This window comes from Amblyomma maculatum, chromosome 3 (genome assembly GCF_055883805.1).
Source record: "Amblyomma maculatum isolate TAMU_Amacu chromosome 3, ASM5588380v1, whole genome shotgun sequence".
Classification (NCBI taxonomy): domain Eukaryota; kingdom Metazoa; phylum Arthropoda; class Arachnida; order Ixodida; family Ixodidae; genus Amblyomma; species Amblyomma maculatum.
The window spans coordinates 184,987,145-185,010,851 of NC_139346.1; the positions used below are offsets into that span (position 1 = coordinate 184,987,145).

At 48.7% G+C, this 23,707-nt stretch overlaps 1 protein-coding gene across 2 annotated transcripts in view; it reads right to left on the reverse strand.

Annotated features, from left to right (window-relative positions):
* Positions 1-8,805: 8,805 nt before the first annotated feature.
* LOC146197157 (uncharacterized) overlaps positions 8,806-23,707 on the reverse strand; it is a 117,165-nt gene continuing 102,263 nt past the window's right edge. For both annotated transcript variants that reach the window (XM_084598928.1, XM_084598929.1), the window contains 2 exons: positions 10,902-11,116; positions 8,806-10,139 (listed from right to left, as the gene is read on the reverse strand). In XM_084598928.1, coding sequence (XP_084455054.1) covers positions 9,220-10,139; positions 10,902-11,116 — 1,135 coding nt within the window. In that variant the 3' untranslated portion in view covers positions 8,806-9,219. The remainder of the gene's footprint in view (positions 10,140-10,901; positions 11,117-23,707) is intronic.

Sequence of the window (23,707 nt, forward strand, 5' to 3'; positions counted from 1 at the left end):
CTGCCATAGCCTCGGCACCGAATTTGCAATACGCTGCACCTGCGTCAAGTGAATCATATGCATCGAGACCCTTGCCAACTATATCCATTCCGTTTTCTTTGTATCTGAAGAAGGAAACTGAGAGGAGTGGAGGAGGCGAATCGCCCTGCACGGAGAGCTGCAGGAGACGCGAGAAAGCCAGCGCAAACTTTGAGGGAAGCCGCGGCGCTAATTCGCGTCGTCGCAGTCTTTCCATCATGTCCCGCGGCTCCAGGGGTGAGATTGTCGCCCTATCTTCGCGACGGCTTTCGCGTCGCTTCGGTTCCGCACATTTTTTTTAATTTTTTTTTTTCACTCATTTCGCTTTTGTGTTTCGTCTGTCTCTTCCTCTCCTCCCTCACCTCCTCCATTTCTTTCCGTGCTCTCGTATCGCGTAGCATCGCCGACGACATCACGGGGAAGCGGACGCAGCAGCCGTTTGTAATTAGTAAAGCTTCTCGTTTTTCCGTGAGAGTTCTCGGAGGCTGTGGACTTTTTACACTTTTTTTGTTTTTGCTTTTTTTTTTCAGTTCCATGACGAAAGCGGTTCAAAAGAGTGTTCTGCTTTTGGGGTTCGCCGCTCCAAGCCACATCCTGCTAACGGGGAAAAATCATTTGTCATTTCTCGAAGAAAAGATAAATGCGTAAGACACAAGTAAACGAAGCAACGCAGCTGTTGGCGAAACGCAGGCTGGTTTCAGGACTCTGGAGAGTATGTGGGGGCATGGCCGGAGAGGCGTCGTGCCCTTAATCACCGAGGAGTATACGATGAATACGTATTCAAATTAGCCATAATAACGGAACGCGCAATGACTTCCACAACTTTCTATCATGACGTCGCAGTGCACCTGCTGTAGTATAGACTCGCTGCAGTGTGAAGTGCCTGAGATTGGGCGATTTGGAACATGCCATGAAAAATGCACTGTGCTACAGCAGGTGCAAACTTAATTGACCGATCCTGACGTATCAGCGAGAGGTCAGTGTATATTTCCTGCTGAGCGACTACACATCTACGCATGCGCGGGTAGCTGCCTGGCAGGAGTGGCATACTTGACAGTGCTAACCAAAGGCTTTCATCGAAGCAACTGCTACTCCGAGAGGAGTTGTTGAGCTTTCCCCCTCGAAGTTAGCTTGGCGACGCGTAGTTCAAACGCCTGGCGCACTGTCGCTCTGCCCTTGCGCCAAGCCCTGCTCGGCGCCTGCTCGGCGCCTGCACGTCCCTCGTCCTCGTTGTAGGCAAACATGGAGGAAGATAAACGAAGACCGGGAGAGGAGGTAGGGGCGCGGTCGGCGCTCCTCCCGGGCGTGAAATGGCGGTCGCGATTGGACACGCGCGTTACGCGCTCGCGCCACGCTTGGAGCGCAACACTCGACAAGCAGCGGTGGCAGCGGCGCCGATTCCCGCGGCAGAGTGCATAAAACGCAGTCGTCTCCACTGCATGCTTTGTGACATCCGCTGGCAAGGCGTGCATGTTTTGAGCAGCTACCCACCCCCAGGAAGGAAGTCGTCGCCTCGCCTCATTTTCTAGTCTCCACCAGCGAGGAGGAAGTAGCTGCAGAAACAGAGAGAGACACAGAGGGCGAGCACTCCGACGTAATTTCTCTCTCCTCACGCCTTCGTGCCGCATTCATGTAGAGGTTCTTGCATACATACCGCATTTACTCCTATATAGCGAGCGGCAGTAAGCAGTTCGACGTGCCCAGCTGTTTACAGCCTTACATAGCCATAAGAACCCAAGCCTCAAGAAGGTGACTAAGATGATGTGCATATTTATTGGTTCGACATTAATACATCTACAGTGGCAAGAATGATAGCGACACGTACGTGCACTGAGCCTTAAAGGGCCGTATATATTCCTGTTCCGCACTGGGCTACTTGTATGAAACAAGGAGGTCTGCTGCTAAATCTAAGGTGACGACGACAGTTGTTTTTCCATTGCGATAACTCGGTAGACGCCGCATGAGCGTTCCACTATATGGCTCAGTGGCACATCCTGTTGGCGTATGGGCTTTTTACCAAGGCAGCCCCACATACATTGCCTAACTGGTGTAGACGCTCACTTTGATTGATCAAAGCGACAGCCATCGCCGCAGCCAATGAGCTGATTAAATAAACGACGCTTTGTCACGAACACACGAGAGAATCTGTAGATAAGACCTCAGGGAAGCCACCGCATAACTGATTCCACAACACATTCAAGTTTCCTCGGTCGAATATGCTTCTCAGCTACCGACAGTGCGAACGGGACATTGTGCTACCATATACCGGCACAGGTACTACACTCGTTGTCGCTGCCGGTGTATTAAAATGTCGCTAAGGCAAAATTATAGAAAACGGCATGGCTTGATGGTGAAAAGAGCAGAAGTATCGCTGTCACAGTTGACCCCTCCCCCCTCCTTCTTCTTTTACTGTGTATTGTTTCTTCGCAAGCGACGAGGAAAAAAAGAATAAGACATGGTCGAAGCATAGAATATCGAAATGTCTGGTAATGACTGGTGAGCGCATCTTAATGACTGGTAAGCGCTCAGGAAATTTTCTCCGCCAAAGAAAGTGTATGCGGGTTGTAACAACGTAAACGCGGTATACACGCACTGGAGACCGCCTGTGCTGCCAGGCGACCGACTGTTGTCGCAGATATTGCCGCTCTCGACCCTCCTCCTTTCCCACGCGACGCAACTTTGCGGCGTCAACTTTCGCGCCGGCGTACACACATGTGCCACGGTGGTCGCGATGCGGTCGCGAGCAGCGTGCGACCTCGTCCTCCCCTCGTCCGCTTCCCTAGTTCGCTTCATTCTTTGCGCATACGAATTGTGTGCGTCCTTTTTTTTTCTTCTTTTGTCTGTGAGGGTTTTACAGAGTGAATTCACTCTACACTCACTATAATGCACTTTACTGTGGAGGCTTTGCATGAACACACTTCCTTATCCACTGGTAGTTACGGCGCATTCGCAAGCGCCAACATATTCGAGTACATTTGTTGCGATATACCAGTAAAAAAAAGTAGACCAACAATGAAATGAAACATGACATTAGTTTTCTGTGAAAGTCTCAATTACCCGCGGTTAGCGTAGACCAAACTTCAGAGGCAAAATTTTGGTACGCATCCAAAGCTGATACCATTTCAAATAACATGTTCATAAAACGTGCCTTATACGATATTCCACAGTTAGATCCCAATCGCTTCCAAAATTGCAGCCCATTCTTTTTCTATGACAGTGTTAATGACTCGGTGAGAGGAAGGGTAAACTTTATTAGGAAATTTTTGCTAAGCATCGGAAGCAATGTCATTCCCATGATCCCATCTAAGTGTGCATAACAGTACCTTCACTATACCCTGCACGCCTGCTCCACAATTAAAGTGCGTCTCAGAAAGCTGGACTTTGGGCATGTACATTCGCTAGAGCGCTCACTCATCCACCCGCGTCGATAACTATATTTACTGACCTTCAGTGTGCAAAAGTGTCACAGCGTTCAAGAGGGAGCGAGGTGGTTGTTTCAAATTGTAAGGTATCAGCTGATGATGGGCGAGAACTACAATAACGTTATTTGTGCAACAACTGAACAACGCACCGTCGAACTTACCTGATTGCAGGTTTTTCACTGTTTTTCGCGCTTGAACATGCATGCATACATAAGTGGCGAAATGTGTTATTTTTTATTTCCGTTTTTCTATAGAATTAAGCTGTCAGTTCGAAGGATGTTATAGTTATAAGGAATCGCTTGGAAAATGTGTTGTAGAGCATAACAAAATTTCTTCTCATCGCTTCACCATCCATGCTTCCCATACTGCAGAGCAGAATTATTTTTGCGATTCTCTTTCCATTCAGATCATGACCCTCAAAAACAAATGTCCCTTGGGGTGCTGATTCTACCGAGAATTAGTCGCAGCTAGTCTGTTGTTTGTCCACGTGCTAGTAGGACGGCATGAAATAACATCATCGTCATCGTCATCATCACCATCATCAGCCTGACTATACCCACTGCAGGGCGAAGGCCTCTCCCATATTTCTCCAATTAACCCGGTTCTGTGCTAGCTGCAGTTGAAATAATATCATCAATAGAGAAACCGTGGATCGCTGCGACGTATATACGACGCATGCGCTGCAAAATAAGAAAAATTCCCGGCTCCCATAGGGAACACATAGGGAAAAAAGAAAAAAAAAAAAGAAAAAAAAAATAGGACACAAGTCGAATCCAGGGTTCGTTTTTGAATGACAACCTTAGTTCGTTTTATTGTTCTCACAGACACTCTGCTACCATCCACAAGATTCGCCCATTTACCCCTCCTCTCTCTCGGAGACAATAGTGTGGGCGGGTATTATTAGGGCGGATTTATTTACAGAGACGTCATCTTGTAGAAGTGTGCGCGTGGAAACAGTGGTTTATCCTTTCTGCGTGTACCGCACACTCGCAGAACAGTCGCTCTCATCACACAGCCACATAAAATGCACACGCGCCTGCGTACAAACATGCGCACAGAAAATAAAAACCGAACACACGAACAAGGTTAAGTCAGGGAACCTTCTTTGGTAAGACACACAGATGCGTTGAACGCTACACCGATGGTATTTCATGCTCCGCTCTACCACGCATGCAGAGTGTATACATACTATGCGCAAATGTCCGTCTATCGAGCAACTCAATAACCATTATGGTTCGATCTTGTATTTTTGCCCGTTATAGTTATTTGCAGTGAATTGTCGGCTCACACTGTGAGTCTTAAGGCGCCTTTATACTTGAAGGCCAGACGCGGCATATAGGTTTAGGCTCGTGTTAAGAGCAACATATACAAGGAGAAAAGTGCTTTATCCAGCAAGTTTATACAGTCGAGTTCAATGCTCGGATAGGAATTGGCACTATAGGATTTTTTTTCTGTGACTCATTTTGCATGAAGACCGTAAGGTCAGCCTGCTTTTTTTTTTTTTTTTTCTGCTTGTCCTTTTACTTCTGTCCTTTTATTGCTAGTAAACGCCACAAAAGAAAAACAGTTTGTGTCCCATACTGGCAATACAGAACCTGAAGAACTCGAAAAATTCCAAAACATCCAAGAACCTTCGTAAACTGAAACCACTTTACTTACGAAGAGTATCTCAGAATGACACCGAATCATTAAAATAAAGAAAGTGCAAGGCGCTGACGCACATCGCTAGCTATCACTGTAGTGTCGCGTGTGCAGTTTTGAATGGCACAGTATATAAACTCGTTAACCGTCCACGGTTTCTGCAATTTTCAACCAAACACTTTCGGCATTACGGTCGCTACTGACTGTCGCAAACGTTTGGAAACAGGAAACACAAATCAATATAGGAAGTAAATATTTTTCGAAGTAATTAGCCGCACTTGTTTTCAATTACAACGTCGTTGTCCTGGGCACGCTGCTGTCGCACTCCAGCTTTTGGATCCACCAGTTTCATTTCATTTCATTTCATTTATTGTACCCTCAGGGCTTTCGCATTACAGAGAGTTGCAAGCCATTTTTAGCTGACTGGTAACACTGATGTCCTGATAGCTAGCTGCACTGGTTTCATTGATATAGGAAGTTCAATTGTGCAAATTAAGAGTATATTTAGAATTAAACTATAATTTGTAAGCAACAGTACAGCGCTGTTCTTTCGCTTATCAGTGTCTAGATGACGTCGTCTTGCCAATTGTTTTCGCAGAGAAGTACATGGCCTTCGCAACATTAAAAGAAATTTCAGTATAGCAGGAACGATTAAAAATAATTACAACTAACGCTTTCCGGTCCGTGCCACATAAGCGTGTAAAGGGCTTGCTACAAACTAGGTGCGGGCAAGGCGAACCGCACGACGCCAGGAGAGAAATGAAACGTGTCTGAGCGTTTACTCCCTGAACACCTCGCGAAGTGCTCACTGCAATGAGACGAGGCAAATAAATATTCAACAGCTTCACTTCGCGCCAACTTCCTCGGAGCAGCTATTCGTGGGACTGCGATAAGGACTTGCGAAAAAAAAAAAAAAAAAAAGAAAAAGAAAAAAAAGAATCAGAAGAGGACAAGCGGCGAATATTAAGCATATCAGGCGCGAACCGCTTTTGTTCATTTTATTTCGCAAGCTTCTGTGACGAACTCAAATTAGATTCTCAGAAGCTCGGTACATTTGCATCATCCGCAAAGTACACTTGGCCCCACCCGTGCCGCGCGAAAACCTCAGCATCCATATTGCAATGTTTCATGTTCACTGTATACATATTTATATATTTATATATACTATACACATATATTTATGTACATTCAGAACGTGCTAAAAAGCGTCCTTTCGGTGTTCCTTCTTGAATCCTCGAAGGGCGAACAATAAGGGAGAGGAGGAGTCGAAACGGAGGTAAATAAGCAATTGTTTCAAAAAAAAAAAAATAACGCCGATTTTTTGTGCGAGGACGTGTTCCTACCAATAGAGCCAATTTAGATCCTCCATTCCCAACTTCATCCACCTGGAGCCTCTTAGATCAGGCAGGCCATGTTGAGCAGCAGCGGAATAATTATTGCAGAAGGCAGAAATATCTGTTCCCTGGACCAGGAGGCAGTCCTATATATATATACAAATGTCTTATTTCGGGCAGAAATTTAGAAGCATCAAGTCCTTTTATACAAAATTCTTATAAGCCAATATGGCGCCTTCGAACCAAACACTGGTTGTCGCTGCCATGGCTGACGGCGTTTCACAGAGCAATAATATTACTCTCGGAGTTTGTACACAGATAGGCAAGACTCATGCAACATCACCCACGGGGTTTAGCAGTGCATAGATACGCTCTTAATCTGGTTCCACATATGTTCCAGATATAAGTGGAACTTATAAAGATGTTCCACTTATTAGTGAAACTTTTAAAGAAAGTTCCGATTATAAGTGGAATATCTTTTCTAAAGTTCCACTTATAACTGGAACCTATGTGGAACCAGATTAAAAGTGCACTACCATTTCCCTTAATTTAAAATGCGGGACGTTAAGTATAAATTCAAACAGGGGTAATTTTTAGGTGAAATCCTCAATTAGTGTAAAGCCAGAAATCAATACAATCGAGAGCAACTCATAAAAGCGTCGTTCAAGATGCCTCGTGCAGAAATAATCTGTATTCCATGCTGGATGTTCTGAATTCAAACTATGCATACAAGGCTCCTATCTTGAAATGTGAATTATTTCGATTCTATGGCCTTAGCTGAAACTCAATCGAACTACCACGTAAGGGACTCGCGAATAATGTCCATACTGTTTGACACGTATAGAGATCCACTTCGGGTCTACGACAACAGCGGCATGTATATGCACAGCTCATCCGGTCACCGCAGTGACCACTGTCTCGCTTCCCGGTTGCCTTTAGTACCTGCTGAGGGCTCTTTTCCGAAGCGACTCAGAAGCGATTTGCCGCTGAAAAAAAAAAAAAGAAAAAAAAAGAAGAAAAGGTCTTCACAGACGCAAAAGTTCTGGCGCCGTTTCCACGGGCTTATGCTGCGAGCTCAGTGTTGGCGCTATGTGCCGCAGTCGTATCCTCTACGTGCGTGATCCGATTCACCAGGCCACTTCAGTGCCCACGAGCAATTCTTAGCGAGATCTTGTCTGTCGAATGAAAATTCACTTTGCTTAATTTCCGTGTTCAGAGCACTGCAGATCTGATCGACATGTAGTAAAGAATAGTTCGGATACTCGAAAACGCACCTTGAATAAAATTAATCTTTCCAGTGCACGCAACTATAGACCATTTTACGACTCTTGAAGAAACCGGTTTGACTTGGCTGTTAAGGGGGGAAGTCGTCAACACATTCCTGTGCTACATAGCAGCCCAGTTCCCCAATATGGCAGCACCCTTCACCCCTTTGTAAAATCGTGCATAGAATGAAGACTGGTCGTGACGACTGTCTTGCCAAATTTATAGTGACGCAGAAAGTGCATGCAATGAAAAATAAGTTATGCGACCTATATTTATTGGGTCTGCACATCCAGGACTTGAAACACTTTCTTATGCTCCTCCTGACGAATAATACCCAAATGACCAACGAGGATCATGGCCTGCCTATACACTTTCGCTAGGCGCACACAAAATGGCTCTATGCTCTCACGGCGACGTGGTGTTTGTAGCTTGCTAACTCAAGCAGAACGCTTGGAAACGAACGAATGCGGCGCTGACGCGGACCGCGTAAGTAAACCTGGTGAAAACCCGAAGAACTCTGCGTATATGACCTTCAGGCGAGTCACACAACGCGATCACTTTCATCTAGCGCTATCTTAAGGGCTATACGTATACAAGCGGTCCTGTCGCGGCACGAGGTGTTGGTGGAGGAGGTGGGTGTATCTCCAGCGACCTGAGGCGTTGCTGTAGAAAGCGCACGAGCATCGCATCAAAGCGAATGAATTAACACACACATTACGTTATATTGTCCACACGGCAGGTCACGTGTCGTCGGCACGGGAGACAAAGTTTGACCAGCAAATCTTTGCGGTCCGTCGACACATAGGGACAAGCCGTCACACACAGGCGCCCGAACACACACATACACACATGCGCGCTAAGAAACCTGCACACGGGCACATGTATACGAATGCTCCGCATCACTAATTTTCCATGGCACTGAAGAAGCTTGGGTGCAGCTCTGGCATTGATATAAAAGCAGCCACTTCCCCTGGTGTACATGACCCATTTAACAAGAGATGCAGAAATGAACCGGTTTTAACTGAGTTTTGTGTCATGCCTTTATCTTTGCGGACTCCCTTTACACGTCTGTCCGCACATAGTCAGACGTCTCCAGGTCACCTTACTCGTGGTTACATGTTTCCTCGAAGGTGCCCAAACGATGGCGACACAGACGCATCGAATATACATCGAAACATATATTTTCCACTTCCGTTCTGGGGTTGTAACTTTCCTCCAGCCAATCAGATCTGGTGACGTCATTTCCTCCAAACAAGCACAGAACTGTGTGACGAACGACACATTGTTTCTTTTTTCCTGATGACGCTTCTAATGGTACCACGTTAAACACACAAATTACTACGAAGTGCCCCTTGGCGAAGGAAGAGCGGGAACATGTACCATGACGCGAGGATACAGTGAGTGACATGGCGCCTACGCGCCACTGCTTCACCGAAAGGAACGTCTCAGAGCTGCAGCCTGCACAGTGCCTCACGATGCCACCGACGCAGAGCGATGAAGTACATATCATCATACCTAAACACATTGCACATCCAGTACTAGCAGCCGGTTTTGCTGTCCTGAGCTGCCGCCATGGCAGCGGCGGCCGCAGCGGCTGCCATCGAGTCTCTACGCCGCTGCTCGAGTCCGTTCACAATGTTCTCAATGCTCCTCAGGTCACTAGACGTCGACCGCGAGTGGAGCGGCGATGAACCTCGTTTCCTCGCCGACGCAAACGTAGACGTCGTCGAGGACGCAGCCAACGAGACACCCGCACCACCACCACCAACACCACTTCCGGCGAAGCCGGCGCTCCTGGAACTCTCCGCGGACGAGTTGCAGCCGCCGTCGTCCGAGTTAACGGGAGTGCTTGGCTTGCTGGAGCCACCTGGGACGGCGGACGATGTCCCGTAGTCCGGGATGAGGGGCGGCGGTGTCGTGGAGGGAGTCTGTCGCGGGAAGGCCGTCTCCAGCGGTGACCTGGGCGCCGCGGGCAGCGAGCCATCTTCTTCGAGGAAGCCCGCACCGGCGCGGAACCGAAAGGGAGATGGTGGCGTCGCCGACGGGCTCCCGGCACTGCCGACGCCGGGCATGGGGTACGGAGAGAAGCGGTGCTGCTTTAACCTGGACGCCATCTCGGAGTATCCGGCCGGGTTGAGCAGCGGGTGGTTGGCTGCCATGAGGAACGAGAGAGCCGCCGGCGTGGTGGCCGCCGAAGCCGAGAGGCCTCCGGAAGCGGCCGCCGCCGCAGCAGCCGCTGCGGCCGCGGCTGCTCCGGGGAAGAAGAGCTGCGGCAGAGTGAACCCCGGTGGGTACAGCGAAGGAGGATAGAAGTACGGCAGCAGCGGCGAAGGCTGTGGCAAAGGGCCCGAGGTCATGCCGGGGGACAGTTTGCTACCGCCAAGTGCGTCTTGCATGTCAGCCGCCGATCCGGTGCTGAGTGGAGAGCGCCTGTCGGACCGGTCGTCGCGCCGGTCATCTGCGTTGGAAGGTGGCGGTGGAATGGGTCACGGCGAATGCAGTAGATAGCACGCTGTTTGTGTGTGTGTGTGTGTGTGTGTGTGTGTGTGTGTGTGTGTGTGTGTGTGTGTGTGTGTGTGTGTGTGTGTGTGTGTGTGTGTGTGTGTGTGTGTGTGTGTGTGTGTGTGTGTGTGTGTGTGTGTGTGTGTGTGTGTGTGTGTGTGTGTGTGTGTGTGTGTGTGTGTGTGTGTGTGTGTGTGTGTGTGTGTGTGTGTGTGTGTGTGTGTGTAACACACATACGGCCACAAGTGTCCTTATTTGAAATCAATACCAGCAAAATATTTTTGTCTCGTCTTCTATTGCTATTACTGAAAGTTTGAGACAGAAGTGTGCCACGATAAATCTGGCATTTTGCACCGGCTCTTCTTTCACAGCCTCGACGGCACTATGAGTAAAAAAATAAAAAAAGAAAAATCGCGGATGATGCCTCGTTTCAATACACCGCAACGCAGCTCCATATTTAGCCCGATCTCTTAATGGTCCTCTAATTATGTGTTTTTAATTTTTTTTCTCTCATGGCTCCCGTTTTACTTATCCTCCAGCTTTCCCTCCCCACTTTTTGCTGACGTTAACGAAATTATTTATTTTTCAACAAGAGAGAATCTAAAGAAATGCAAAAAGAAAACACAAAAAATATGCCTCAGGTGTGAGAAATCCAACATGCATGGGCATCATGCGCTAATATGTTGTATACCTATAAGCATGAAATATTCCAACTTACCGGCGTCGTGCCGGGGACTTCCCCCGAGTACACCGTCCGGTCTGAGGTCCGATGCCTCTCCTACGTCGAGCTTGTCGTCCTCGTCGCTGGAGTCCTCTTGGCCAGAGACCAGCGCCGCGTGGTGGTGGTTGCTGGCCGACAGTCGACTCAGTGACGAACCCTGAGATCCCCCGTGCAATGAGGAAGGCGCCTGTTGAAGTAGCATCGCCTGTCTCCTGTGACGAATACGGAAGGGGAGCGAACCCTTCTGAGAATACGCACTTCCTATATACATTCAATCGTATGCCAGACACCCTGCACGTACAGAAGGAAGGAACAGGTATAGAAGGAACCGACCAGACACAACGTCTTTTAATTGGTTGCGGTATATCGGTGGCGTAAATATGGCGAAAAATGTGGAGACGTAAAAACATGCAGATACAGAGGGGTACCAGTGGTAGCACCACACTCGTGAAAATCCGCCCACATTGGCTCAAGTTAGCTGCAATTAAGGAGGCAAAATTTTAATTTTGCATAGATAATGGCAGCAGCGATATCCCCATGGAGCTCAAAGAGGGTGACAAGGAGTAGATTGTTTCGTCGTATAAATGCCCCAGAAGGAAAGATGGTATCGTTAGAGGTATTCTAAATAAGCTGATAACTGGTCCCGTCTTATTCACTAAAAACACTGCACAGATCAGTCCGACCGCGGAAGACAAATGTAAAAAAAAAAAAAAAAAAAAAAAAAAAAAAAAAAAAAAAAAAACGTTCTACAGCCCGTGCATAGAAACAAGCAAATTTTATGAAAAAAAAAAAAAGAAAAAGAACCGTACCTATGTCAATCATGGTTTATTAGTAGTCCGCACCGTTAAAAACAGGCGCATGAGGGTAACGCCAAAGTATAAACGACCTGCAAATATGTGCAAGTAACCGCGTTCGCAGACATGCAGTATACATACACGAACTTTGTACTTCAAAAACGTAATTTGCATTCAAAAGTCGCAGTTATCAGTGCATTTGCAACGAAGTCGAAGAAGTGCGCTGTATTTAGTTTCGTGCACGCCCTCAGCAGCTGTCGCCGAACGATGGCCGAAGCGACACTTAGGGATGGGTCGTTGTGCGAATACTAATCAGGTCCTTCACGCCACGCACCCGAAAGACATGCATGGATGCGGTAACCCGCTCTCCCAGATGCAAGTAGAGAAATTACGCTGCAATACTGGGAGATCAGCGGGGATTATTTAGAAAGAAAGGCTGGGAGGGAGGGACGGATGCATGGGCATCTGTGGGAAGATAGGAACGAAAAAAAAAAAAAAAAAAGAGAAAATAGGAGTGAAGTAAAGAAAAGGTCAGCGTATAGAGGAGGAAAGCCGTTTGGGCTTAGCCTGAATATGATTTGTACAGCATACTGACGTTACTGCAGAATAGCACCGAACCTAAAGAGAAGGATGGTAGAAGAGTGCATCTTTCTCTTGTTGTCCTTGCTTCGCCCCACCAACATGAAGATGAACAAACAGTACGGGAGGTAGAAAAGTAAGACTGACTGACTGATCGACTGAGCTAGAATGTCGCCAAGCAAGCCGTCAGCGCGGGTTGTATATAGTCTCCGAAAAAAGAAAGAAAGAAAGAAAGAAAGAAAGAAAGAAAGAAAGAAAGAAAGAAAGAAAGAAAGAAAGAAAGAAAGAAAGAAAGAAAGAAAGAAAGAAAGAAAGAAAGAAAGACGGGGAGATGAACAAAATAATCAAAACGGTGGCGAATTCAGCGCAGCGCGTCATTCACGTGTCGTACTAGATGGATCGTAAATGTAATACGTATTGAGTATAGCAACTCAGGGTCCGCGAAGAGCTGGTCGAGTTGTGCGCGGTTGTTTGAAAGATGCGAGGCCTTCTAGGGTTGTTACGCGCCGACAAAAGGGCCTCGCTCGACCGACCGACCAGAGCACGATATATAATGCTCATTTCCACAGGAACGCCCTCGTTAATGGTTACGTGCCCCTCCGAGTCATGAACCACGTTTATGTACGCACGGGGCCGCCGAACAACGACAGTGAGGCGAGCGCGTCCGTTTTATAGCTCCGCGCGCGCTGGCCGCGGCGCCCGAAAGAGGCCACCGGCGAAGCTGCTGCTGCTTACTTTGGACGTGACACACACGGGTCCATGAGCCCGCTGCTCCGAAACCAGACCGCTTATTAATAGAACCACGCATTACCGCGGCGAGAAACCGGCGCGCGCTCTGCTAGACGAAAAGGAAGAAGTTAGGGGGCGTATGTATACCTATATGTACTCGCGGAACGCATGCCGGCGTACCGGCCGACAACACCCGTGTGCATGTGCGCCGCCTACGCGCTGATGGCTTGAACGACGTGATGACGGGCTTAAAGCAAGGGGCGAGGAGGGTGAAAAACAGGGATAAGAAAAAAAAAAAAAATGGATGAAAGGAGAAATAGCGAGCAGCAAAACGGTGATGGACGAAAGCGCGGCGCCACGCTTAACTCGGGCTCACGCAGGGCCCATCAATTCTGGCACCGCTTGATGTATGGTCCGAGCGAGTGCATCTAATCGTCGTATAAAAGGGTTAGGGGAAGCAAGGCGCTTCCGCGTCTGACCAAGCGGTTATGACGACTTACAGGGCGTGCGTGTGCAGCGCAGGTGCGTAAAGGAATTCCCGTGTCTCGGATATAAAAAGTCCTGCGTTCCCCCTGGACTTTGTTCCTTTAGTAATCCATATCCTGTTACGACCAAGCATCCGCATTTGCGCGCTCTATTGTTCGCCTGTGGGCATGGAAAAGTTTTGTGAATATGTGGTGATGGTCCATTGGCTCTAAGTGAGCCTGTTTCCAGGAATCCTGTTTTGTAAGCATGTTTTGCTTTGTGGACAACCTGCAAATGCCAAATTGGCCCTGTCAAGAGAACGTCTGGAAAAACACAAAGAAACGTCCCCCTGCGGGAAATAGCAGGAAGTGCTTTCTTTTGTTCACCCTTCCAGTCGAGAAGTGCTATCCTCCAGTGATGAATGCCTCCTATCCAAAGGAGACGACAGAGTGACATGTCCGCTGACGTGCAGGACAAGAGAAGAGCATGACTCATACGGCCATTAAGTGATTTCCCGGGAATGCAGGAAAGATTTGCAATTGTCGAAAAGGGACCATGTTGGGAGCCCTATGCGGCGCCACGTGCACTCGGGTTTCTGAGAAGTAAAACCCCCAGAACCAGCCTGTGGTTTCTTTGCTGAAGAATAGAAATGTACCTCCTCTCCTCGCCGTTCCCAAGCTTTTCCCGCCAACAAGTGATCACGCCCAACGAATGAATGCCGGACCAGTCAGTGCTTCAGACCATCAGTGCAGTGATGTGTTCGATTGGATGCCGATACCTGAGGGGCGTGCCCTGGATTTGGTTGGTCAGCATCTTCAGAGAGGGGCTGGACATAGGGGGTTTTTAAGGACGCTGCAGAGCACGAAATGTCGCTCTGGGCCCTGGGAAAACGGCTCATCCAGTCGCTTCTCGCTATGAACTCTTAACGCTTGTCATTTTGCTGATGTACCCTTCTTCTTCATGTAAATATTCTTGTAAATACGTTTTCTCAAAGTGCCAGTAAACCTGCTTGTACATATTTTACCAACTACGAAGATTCAGTCCTTCTTCAACCCGGAGTCTCTGCACGCTACCAAGTGAAGGCCGGGTCGCCATAGCCCCAGCGTCACGACAACTGGTGACCAGCGGTGGGATCTGAATCTACAAGCCACAACATCTGGTGATTGGAGGTGGATCTGAATCTACAAGCCACAACATCTGGTGATTGGAGGTGGATCTGAATCTACAAGCCACAACACCTTGTGATCGGAGGTGGCATCTCAAGCAACAAGCAGGAGCAACAATCGGCCAACAAGAGGGCAGCTCGGAACATCGATCGCATGTGTGGGTGAGTGCTTGGCTTTTCTTCTGATGTGGACCAGGTTCTAGAACAGGGTTAGATTTTAGAACTGGTAAAGAGAGTGTGGAAACGCCTTTAGGTTTGGTAGTTTGCACTGTTGTTTTGGAAGTAGCCGACACTCGGAGCGATCATGGACCTACAAAAGCTGCAGAAACCGGAACTGTTGCAATTGTGTGAGGAATTGGGAATTGATACAAGTGGTTTGGCACGAAAACCTTTGATTATAAAGGCAATCACAGATTTGGGAGCCGATGATGAGGAGCTCAGTGAAGCATGGAACCTCATCGGTCAAAAAAAGGAACAGCTCAGACAGCAGAAGGAGCGGGAAAAAGAGCAGAAAGAGCGGGAAAAAGAGGAAAAGAGGCGTGAGCGTGAACTTGAGAGGGAAAAAGAGGAAAGGGAGCGCGAACGTGAGTGGGAAAAAGAGGAAAAGAAGCGTGAAAGAGAAGCAAAAAAGCTGGACCAAGAAATTGAGCTCCGGAAATTAGAACTAGAGTTGAGCAAGAGGTCGGGCAATTGTCCCCAGCTAGCGGTACCTCTTCTCAACAAGGAGGCAGATTTCAAGATGTCAAAGTACATGCAGCCATATGTGATATCAGGGGATATCGGTCTGTATCTGGCTAACTTTGAGCGAACCTGCGAAAAACTGTCCTTCCAGCGAGACACTTGGTCTCAGAGATTATTGACGGTTCTGCCCTGCGAGGCAGCGGAGGTTGTCGCGCGGCTAAGCAAGGAGGACGCGGACAACTACGAGAAGGTCAAAGCTTGCCTTCTGAGAAAGTATAGGCTTAGCGCCGAGGCGTTCAGACAACGTTTTCGGAAAGCTACTAAGTCCAGGGACGAGAGTTACCCTGAATTCCTGTACAATTTAAGAGTTAATTTGGGCGAGTGGCTAAAGAGCACAGATTCCTACAGTGATAGGGACGCTGTAGTCGAGCAAATTCTTTTGGAGCAGTTTTATAACTGCCTCCCAGAAAAAGAAAGAAATTGGTTACAGGACCGAGGCGAAATTAAGTCGGCAACTGAAGCTGCCGAACTTATTGAGGAGTATGCTTCGCGCCGACAATTCAGCAACCCAGCAGTGGATAGGCCCCGCAATCCCAAGTTCAGTATGAAAAACCGTCAGGAAAGGCACTTTGCTAGAGTTGGAAACGAAGAAATGAAGGTTTCTTCAGGCAAATTCCCTAGAAAGGACGGCAGTGAGAAAAGTGGGGAAGTGACCAACGTGCAGAACACAAAGAATAAGCTTGAGGCTAGGAAGCCGCTCACATGCTTTAGGTGTAATGAGCAGGGTCACATTGCCGTCAACTGCCGGAAAGAAAAGATTGCTTTCTCGTATGTCAGGGACTGCGATGAAAATATGCAGCTTTTAGAACCCTACCTGCATGACCTAGTAGTCAACGGGAAGCCTTGCAAGGTACTGCGCGATTCGGCCGCAACGATGGATGTTGTCCATCCGGCGTATGTATCGCCTTCCGACTATACAGGACAGTGTGCATGGATCCGACAGGTAGTTGAGGAACAGAGTGTGTGCTTGCCGATCGCGAACGTGGTCATCGAGGGCCCTTTCGGCGAATTAACAACCGAGGCTGCCGTTTCAGGAAAGCTTCCTAAGTGCTATCCGTATTTGTTCTCCAACAAATCGGACATGCTGCTGCGAAAGAGGGGCATCCTTTTCGGAGACAGAGTTGTGCAAGCCTTAACACGTTCAAAGGCGCGAGAACTAGCTACACTGCTCATTCCAGAAAAATCCACAGCGGAGGAAACGGCAGTTAAAACAGTGGTAAATGCGGAAGATAGCAGGTCAGAAAACTTTGAGAGCGAGGCATCTCAGATATGTCAACTTGAAAGTGAGCTTGATGAGACGCGGAATGAGGACGTTCTTGAGAGTAACCTCTTGCCGCCAGTGTCTAGTAATCTCACGAGACTTTTAAGTGGAACTCGAGAGGACTTAGCTATGGAGCAAGCCAATGATCCCAAGATACAGGAGATAAGAGAGCGCCACCGCGCCACTAAGACAGCAAACAATATTTCTTTCGAGATGAGAAAGGGAGTGCTGTATCGCTTATTCAAGGATAAGCGCGGAGTAGAGCGGGACCAATTAGTCGTTCCCCAAAAGTACCGCGGAGACTTACTGCGACTTTCCCATGGCAGCTCGTGGTCATGTCACCTTGGAATAAAGAAAACAAAGCAGAGGCTGTTGCAAGAATACTATTGGCCTGGATGTTTTAAGGACACGGAAAATTTTGTACGGTCATGCGACACGTGCCAGCGGGTTGGAAAGGCGCAAGATAAGTGGAAAGCTCCGATGGTGTTAGTACCAATCATTACCGAGCCGTTTCACCGGTTAGTAATAGATATAGTTGGGCCACTTCCTGTGACCGAGTCAGGGTACCGTTATATCCTCACTATGTTATGCCCAGCCACAAAGTTTCCAGAGGCTGTTCCGCTGCGCGAGGTGACGTCCGAGAGTGTAGTGGATTCGCTGCTGTCAGTGTTTGCACGAGTTGGATTCCCTTCCGAGGTACAAAGTGATCAGGGTAGCGTTTTCACGAGTGTCCTCACCACCTCATTTCTCGAGCGATGCGGCATTAAGGTAGTGCATAGCTCGATCCATCATCCGCAGAGCAACAGCGTAGAAAGATGGCACTCTGTTCTCAAACGAGTCCTGAGGGGACTGTGCTATGAAAACAAGCGCGAATGGGATACCTGCCTGCCTGCAGCGCTTTTCGCTTTGCGGTCAGTGCCGCACGAATCCACTGGATTTAGCCCAGCCGAGTTGGTGTACGGAAGGTCACTGCGCTCACCTTTGCGAATGGTGCGCGAAGCCTGGGAGGGGCGCGGAGAAGACCCAACAGTAGTAGAATTCATTCTGAACCTCTTGAATCGCTTACATAACACTAAGGAACTCGTTGAGGCCAGCATGAAGTCAGCCCAGGCTCGTTCCAAGGTGTACTATGATAAGTCAGCCCGTCAAAGGACGTTTTGTATCGGGGACCAGGTGATGTTGCTGAGAAGTTCAAGGCAGAATAAGCTCGAAGTACAGTGGGAAGGACCGGCTGAAGTCGTTGCAAAGCTTTCTAACACTAACTACGCAGTGAAAATTCCCGGTAGGCGTAAAGAAGTGCGCATTTATCATTGCAATCTTATGAAGCCTTATGTGCAGAGGGAAGCCGTGGTAAATCTAACGTTAAACCTTCCCGAGGAGATGGGGGACAACTTGATTTGCCTCAGCGGAAAAGGAAGCAACGCTCAGGAGCTTCTCAAAAAGACGGAGCAGAGAGGAGAACTAAAGAAATCCCAGCTGTCCGATCTGGGCGAGATAATAACAGAGTTTGAGGCCTGCTTCGTGGACAGGCCAGGCAGAACTGATTTGACTGAGCACGATATTGAGCTGACTTCAGACGTGCCAGTGCGATCAAGGTGCTACCGATTTTCTCCAAGGCAAAGAGAAATTCTGGATAGGGAAGTAACTCGCATGCTGGAATTGGGAGTAATAAAACCCTCGGAAAGCGATTATGCTTCGCCTATGATCTTAGTAGAAGCTCCAGGTAAAGACCCTAGGCCTGTGGTAGACTACCGAAAGCTAAATTCTCTCACCAGGGATCAAGTGTATCCTATTCCGAATATTGAGGAGAGAGTAGAACAGGTCAGTAGAGCGGCATATGTGACTACGCTGGACCTTACTCGAGGATACTGGCAAGTACCGCTCACTGAACGCGCCAGCAGATACGCGGCTTTCGTCACTCCGACGGGCAGCTACCAGCCAACAATGATGAGTTTCGGGCTCAAAAATGCTCCATTTTGTTTTTCCCGACTCATGGATAGGGTTTTAAAGGGGTGTGAAACATTCGCGGTGCCTTATTTAGACGACATTGCGGTTTTTTTCGACTCATGGGCGGACCATATGGTACATCTAAGAGCTGTACTGAGCCTTTTGCGTCAAGCTGGACTAACCGTAAAGGCCGAGAAATGTTGCCTGGCAAGGGCGACCGTGGACTACTTGGGTCACAATGTAGGTCAAGGTTTCAGGAAACCCAGCGAGATTAAGATTTCTGCGGTAGCAGACTACCCGCGGCCGAGCACGAAGACGGAAATTCGAGCATTCCTGGGTCTGACTGGGTACTACAATCACTACATCCCTAACTATTCAGCTTTGGCTAGCCCTCTGACCGACGCTCTCCGCAAGACAGAACCGACAAATGTAGTCTGGGACGAACAAAAGGAAGCCTCCTTCGTAAACCTGAAGGCTGTGCTGATTAGCCGTCCGGTATTGCGAGCTCCAGACTATGGCCGAGAATTCACGGTCCAGTGTGATGCCAGTGATCGAGGGTTAGGTGCTGTTCTCTGCCAGAGAGATGACGACGGTAATGAGCACCCCGTGCTCTACCTGAGCAGAAAACTGAGTTCTAGAGAAAGGGCTTATTGCGCGTCAGAGAAAGAGTGCGCTTGCATTGTATGGGCCATTCAAAAATTGAAGTGCTATCTTGGAGGGGCCAAATTCACCGTAGAGACGGACCATTGTCCCCTGGCTTGGCTGCAAACTGCGACATCGAAGAACAGTCGCCTTCTTAGGTGGAGCTTGATTTTACAGCGGTACAATTTTGAAATAAGATACAAAAAGGGGAAGTTAAATGGGAATGCGGACGCGCTTAGCCGCTCTTTCTAAGCGGTCCGAGATGTTCCTCACCATGTATCCAAATTGATAATCAGGTTTTTTTTTTTTTTTCGTGCGCTTGAATATAGATGACTATGTAAAGCAGCACGTTTGGTTTTCGAGGCATACGTGGGTCCTGAACGTCTTGAGAGTGGGCTTTTCTCGAACAACAATGGCAGTTTTCTTTTGACCTGGTCTCTTCAGACGGGAGCCGAGTGCTTGCTTCGACATGTGGTTGAGTTTCAGATAGCTCAAGCAATTTGGCCTACAACAATCAAGACAACGCGACATGCAACAGCGAGCTTCAAGCGTTCACGTGCAGGCCATTAAGTCGTCTCTTCATGCAGCAGCTGCGGCTGCTGCCCTCCGAGTCTCTTCTGGCGGGGGAGGAGGCTGTTACGACCAAGCATCCGCATTTGCGCGCTCTATTGTTCGCCTGTGGGCATGGAAAAGTTTTGTGAATATGTGGTGATGGTCCATTGGCTCTAAGTGAGCCTGTTTCCAGGAATCCTGTTTTGTAAGCATGTTTTGCTTTGTGGACAACCTGCAAATGCCAAATTGGCCCTGTCAAGAGAACGTCTGGAAAAACACAAAGAAACGTCCCCCTGCGGGAAATAGCAGGAAGTGCTTTCTTTTGTTCACCCTTCCAGTCGAGAAGTGCTATCCTCCAGTGATGAATGCCTCCTATCCAAAGGAGACGACAGAGTGACATGTCCGCTGACGTGCAGGACAAGAGAAGAGCATGACTCATACGGCCATTAAGTGATTTCCCGGGAATGCAGGAAAGATTTGCAATTGTCGAAAAGGGACCATGTTGGGAGCCCTATGCGGCGCCACGTGCACTCGGGTTTCTGAGAAGTAAAACCCCCAGAACCAGCCTGTGGTTTCTTTGCTGAAGAATAGAAATGTACCTCCTCTCCTCGCCGTTCCCAAGCTTTTCCCGCCAACAAGTGATCACGCCCAACGAATGAATGCCGGACCAGTCAGTGCTTCAGACCATCAGTGCAGTGATGTGTTCGATTGGATGCCGATACCTGAGGGGCGTGCCCTGGATTTGGTTGGTCAGCATCTTCAGAGAGGGGCTGGACATAGGGGGTTTTTAAGGACGCTGCAGAGCACGAAATGTCGCTCTGGGCCCTGGGAAAACGGCTCATCCAGTCGCTTCTCGCTATGAACTCTTAACGCTTGTCATTTTGCTGATGTACCCTTCTTCTTCATGTAAATATTCTTGTAAATACGTTTTCTCAAAGTGCCAGTAAACCTGCTTGTACATATTTTACCAACTACGAAGATTCAGTCCTTCTTCAACCCGGAGTCTCTGCACGCTACCAAGTGAAGGCCGGGTCGCCATAGCCCCAGCGTCACGACAATCCTCACAACAAAATAAAGAAAGAAAGGTGTGATTAACTTTCAGTGACACATCATGATTATATCATAACATATAAGAAATTCAGTATTATCATCTGTAAAGACCATGCCACATGCACACACCACTCCGCACCACACTCACAACAGACCCCACCACGCAGGTATAGCATTGCAAACGGATGCAAATTAGAGCAAGTTAGCAAGGACCCCTGTTGTTGTAGCACAGTCAGAACAAAATATGCATAGTAGAACGGACAGGGCGAAGTGCGGATAGTATACGTTTCAGGGGCCCTCTCGTGCCCTGTGAAACGTTGACGCTCGCGCCGACAGCGCGTCGATGTAATGTGTGCGCGTGCATAATGTATACCGCAGGCATGCAGAGCGACGCGACGAATGAGGCAATCCGCGCACGTCGGCGTCGTTAAGGGGCGTCGCGTACGCTGAGACGGACGGGCGAACTCGGGGGCGTGATTAACGGCACGGTTTAAGCGCCCCGTGACCTTAGCTCGGTGCGCGCCAAAGCGACGCCGAGAGAACACCGCGCATAGAAACGAGACAGGAACCAACAAAAACCAAACACGTATGCACAGTGCTGCATTGGGAAGAAGAAAGATGACCCAGAGCCGAACTTCAGGTAGAAGCGAGGCGTGATTTCAATAATGTTCACCGCTCGCGGAACGTCCTACAAATGTGCACGATATGTAAGTATACAGGGGAGGGGGAGGGGGGGAGGGGGGGCATACGCACGCCTACGCGTAGACGTTAACAGCTCGTAATGAATACGTGAGAATCGTCACAACGAAGTGCGGCGGCGCTGCTGCTGTTGCCAGCTAATTAACGACGCGCCTTCCTCTTAGCTAATGGGCGCGGTCGGAGCGGACGTTATAGTGCCCTCTCGAGCTCCACACTCCGGCACCGGTGACGGGAATCTCATCAGTCGATTGCATATTCACTTGCTCACGGTACAGGAGCAAGCTCGCAAAGTTGCGCAGCTGTATGCACCGTTGTGTGCGATGTATACGCGCGTCGCGTATGCCATCCTTTTTCGTCACCACGACGAGGCGACGTCATTATACGGGGACGGATGGATCATGGTTGTACCAGCTATAACCTGCAGTGCTCCTCATGGAATGCATACTGTATTATCCAGATGGGACTCAAAATTGCACAATGGATTGTGCTCTATAAGTAACCTCGCTTCAGCGACGAGCAGGTCTATATATAGTAGCAAAGTTAGTCTCCGGATGCATAGACAACTAACCTTTTGAGGAAAGGGCTAAGTGCTCCAGTAGACACCACACTAAACACTTTGAGCTTGGAGTGTAGTGTCAGGCATGGTATTTGTGTGCTCGGCAGCACTGTTACTACAGGATAAGCAGTGTTAATTTTCCTAGCGTATTTTAATCTTTGCCACAGCCAACTGCCAACTTTGTCCCCAAAACATCGCTCATTAAAAAGGTCCCTTAAATTAAGCTTCGAAGAATTAGAGGAAATACTTTCCTCCGAGTTCGTAAGAAGTATCGACGGTGATGCAGATGTAACGTAACAAGAAGTGTTGAAAATTTCATTGCGACCCACAGGGAATACGTAATGCTTGTGTATATCGACTGGGCAGCACACGACGCGTTATATTCGGTCATAGATGGCGTTTGAGATGCTTTCACAGCGGGCCTCTCTATAGAAAGGGTAATGCACGAACACTGCGGGAAAATCCTTTCTATATCGAAACTTCCCTTTCCGCAAGCCTGGTAGAGGCTTGAGTACATCGTTATACTATTGTTGGCAGCTGCAGGAGATAGAACTGCGCGACCAAGGCGAGGAACGTTGCGCATCGAGTGTGTGCGCACACACACACACACACACACACACACACACACACACACACACACACACACACACACACACACACACACACACACACACACACACACACACACACACACACACACACACACACACACACACACACACACACACACACGCACGCGCGCGCGCGCACGCACGCACGCACGCACGCACGCACGCACGCACGCACGCACACACACACACACACACACACACACACACACACACACACACACACACACACACACACACACACACACACACACACACACACACACGCACGCACGCACGCACGAACGCACGCACGTACGCACGCACATCCCATGCAGGCAATTCTTTTTACCGTTCAACACACTGATCGAGTCGGAGCAGCCATAAAAAAGGAGGGTATAAGCGAGGTATACCCAGACACGACCGCGAGCACGAAGTAAACGCAGCAAAAAATTCAACTCTCCGTCGTGTTTTGATAAAATTGTGGAGATGTATGTGACTTGCAGGCACGTTGCTCAGCATGCTGCATGCACGCCACATGAACGGAGTCCGCGTCAGTCAGTCACGGGTCACGGACTTAGCGATGATGCACTCACTATAGCTTTGACCACGACCGGCGCGGCTTCCGCCAGATCGGTGGACATCGCGCAAATGGCAGTCGTGGAGAAGTATAGCGGTCCATTTCTTTACGTGACTTTCGCTCCAATGATTAAGTATGAGCTTGGGCACAGAGCGATAATTGCCGGCATATGAGTACTCGGAGCGCGGTTCTCTCTGAACCACTGTCGTTAGGACAGCCTTCATTTCATCGGCGTTCCTGATGACGATGAGGTCTAGAGAGACCGGGTACCATGCGGCTTTTGAGCTGCACGGGGTGGGACGTGAGGCAGAGTAGACAAACGCCCATGCACGCAAAAAGAAAAAAACAAACAAACAAAAAACATGCGTATAAAGGGATGTTATTCTTCGTTGAGGGAAGCAAGCAGGGTTATGACAATTATGAGAAAGTGCGAGACAGACATCGTTTAACCGAGTG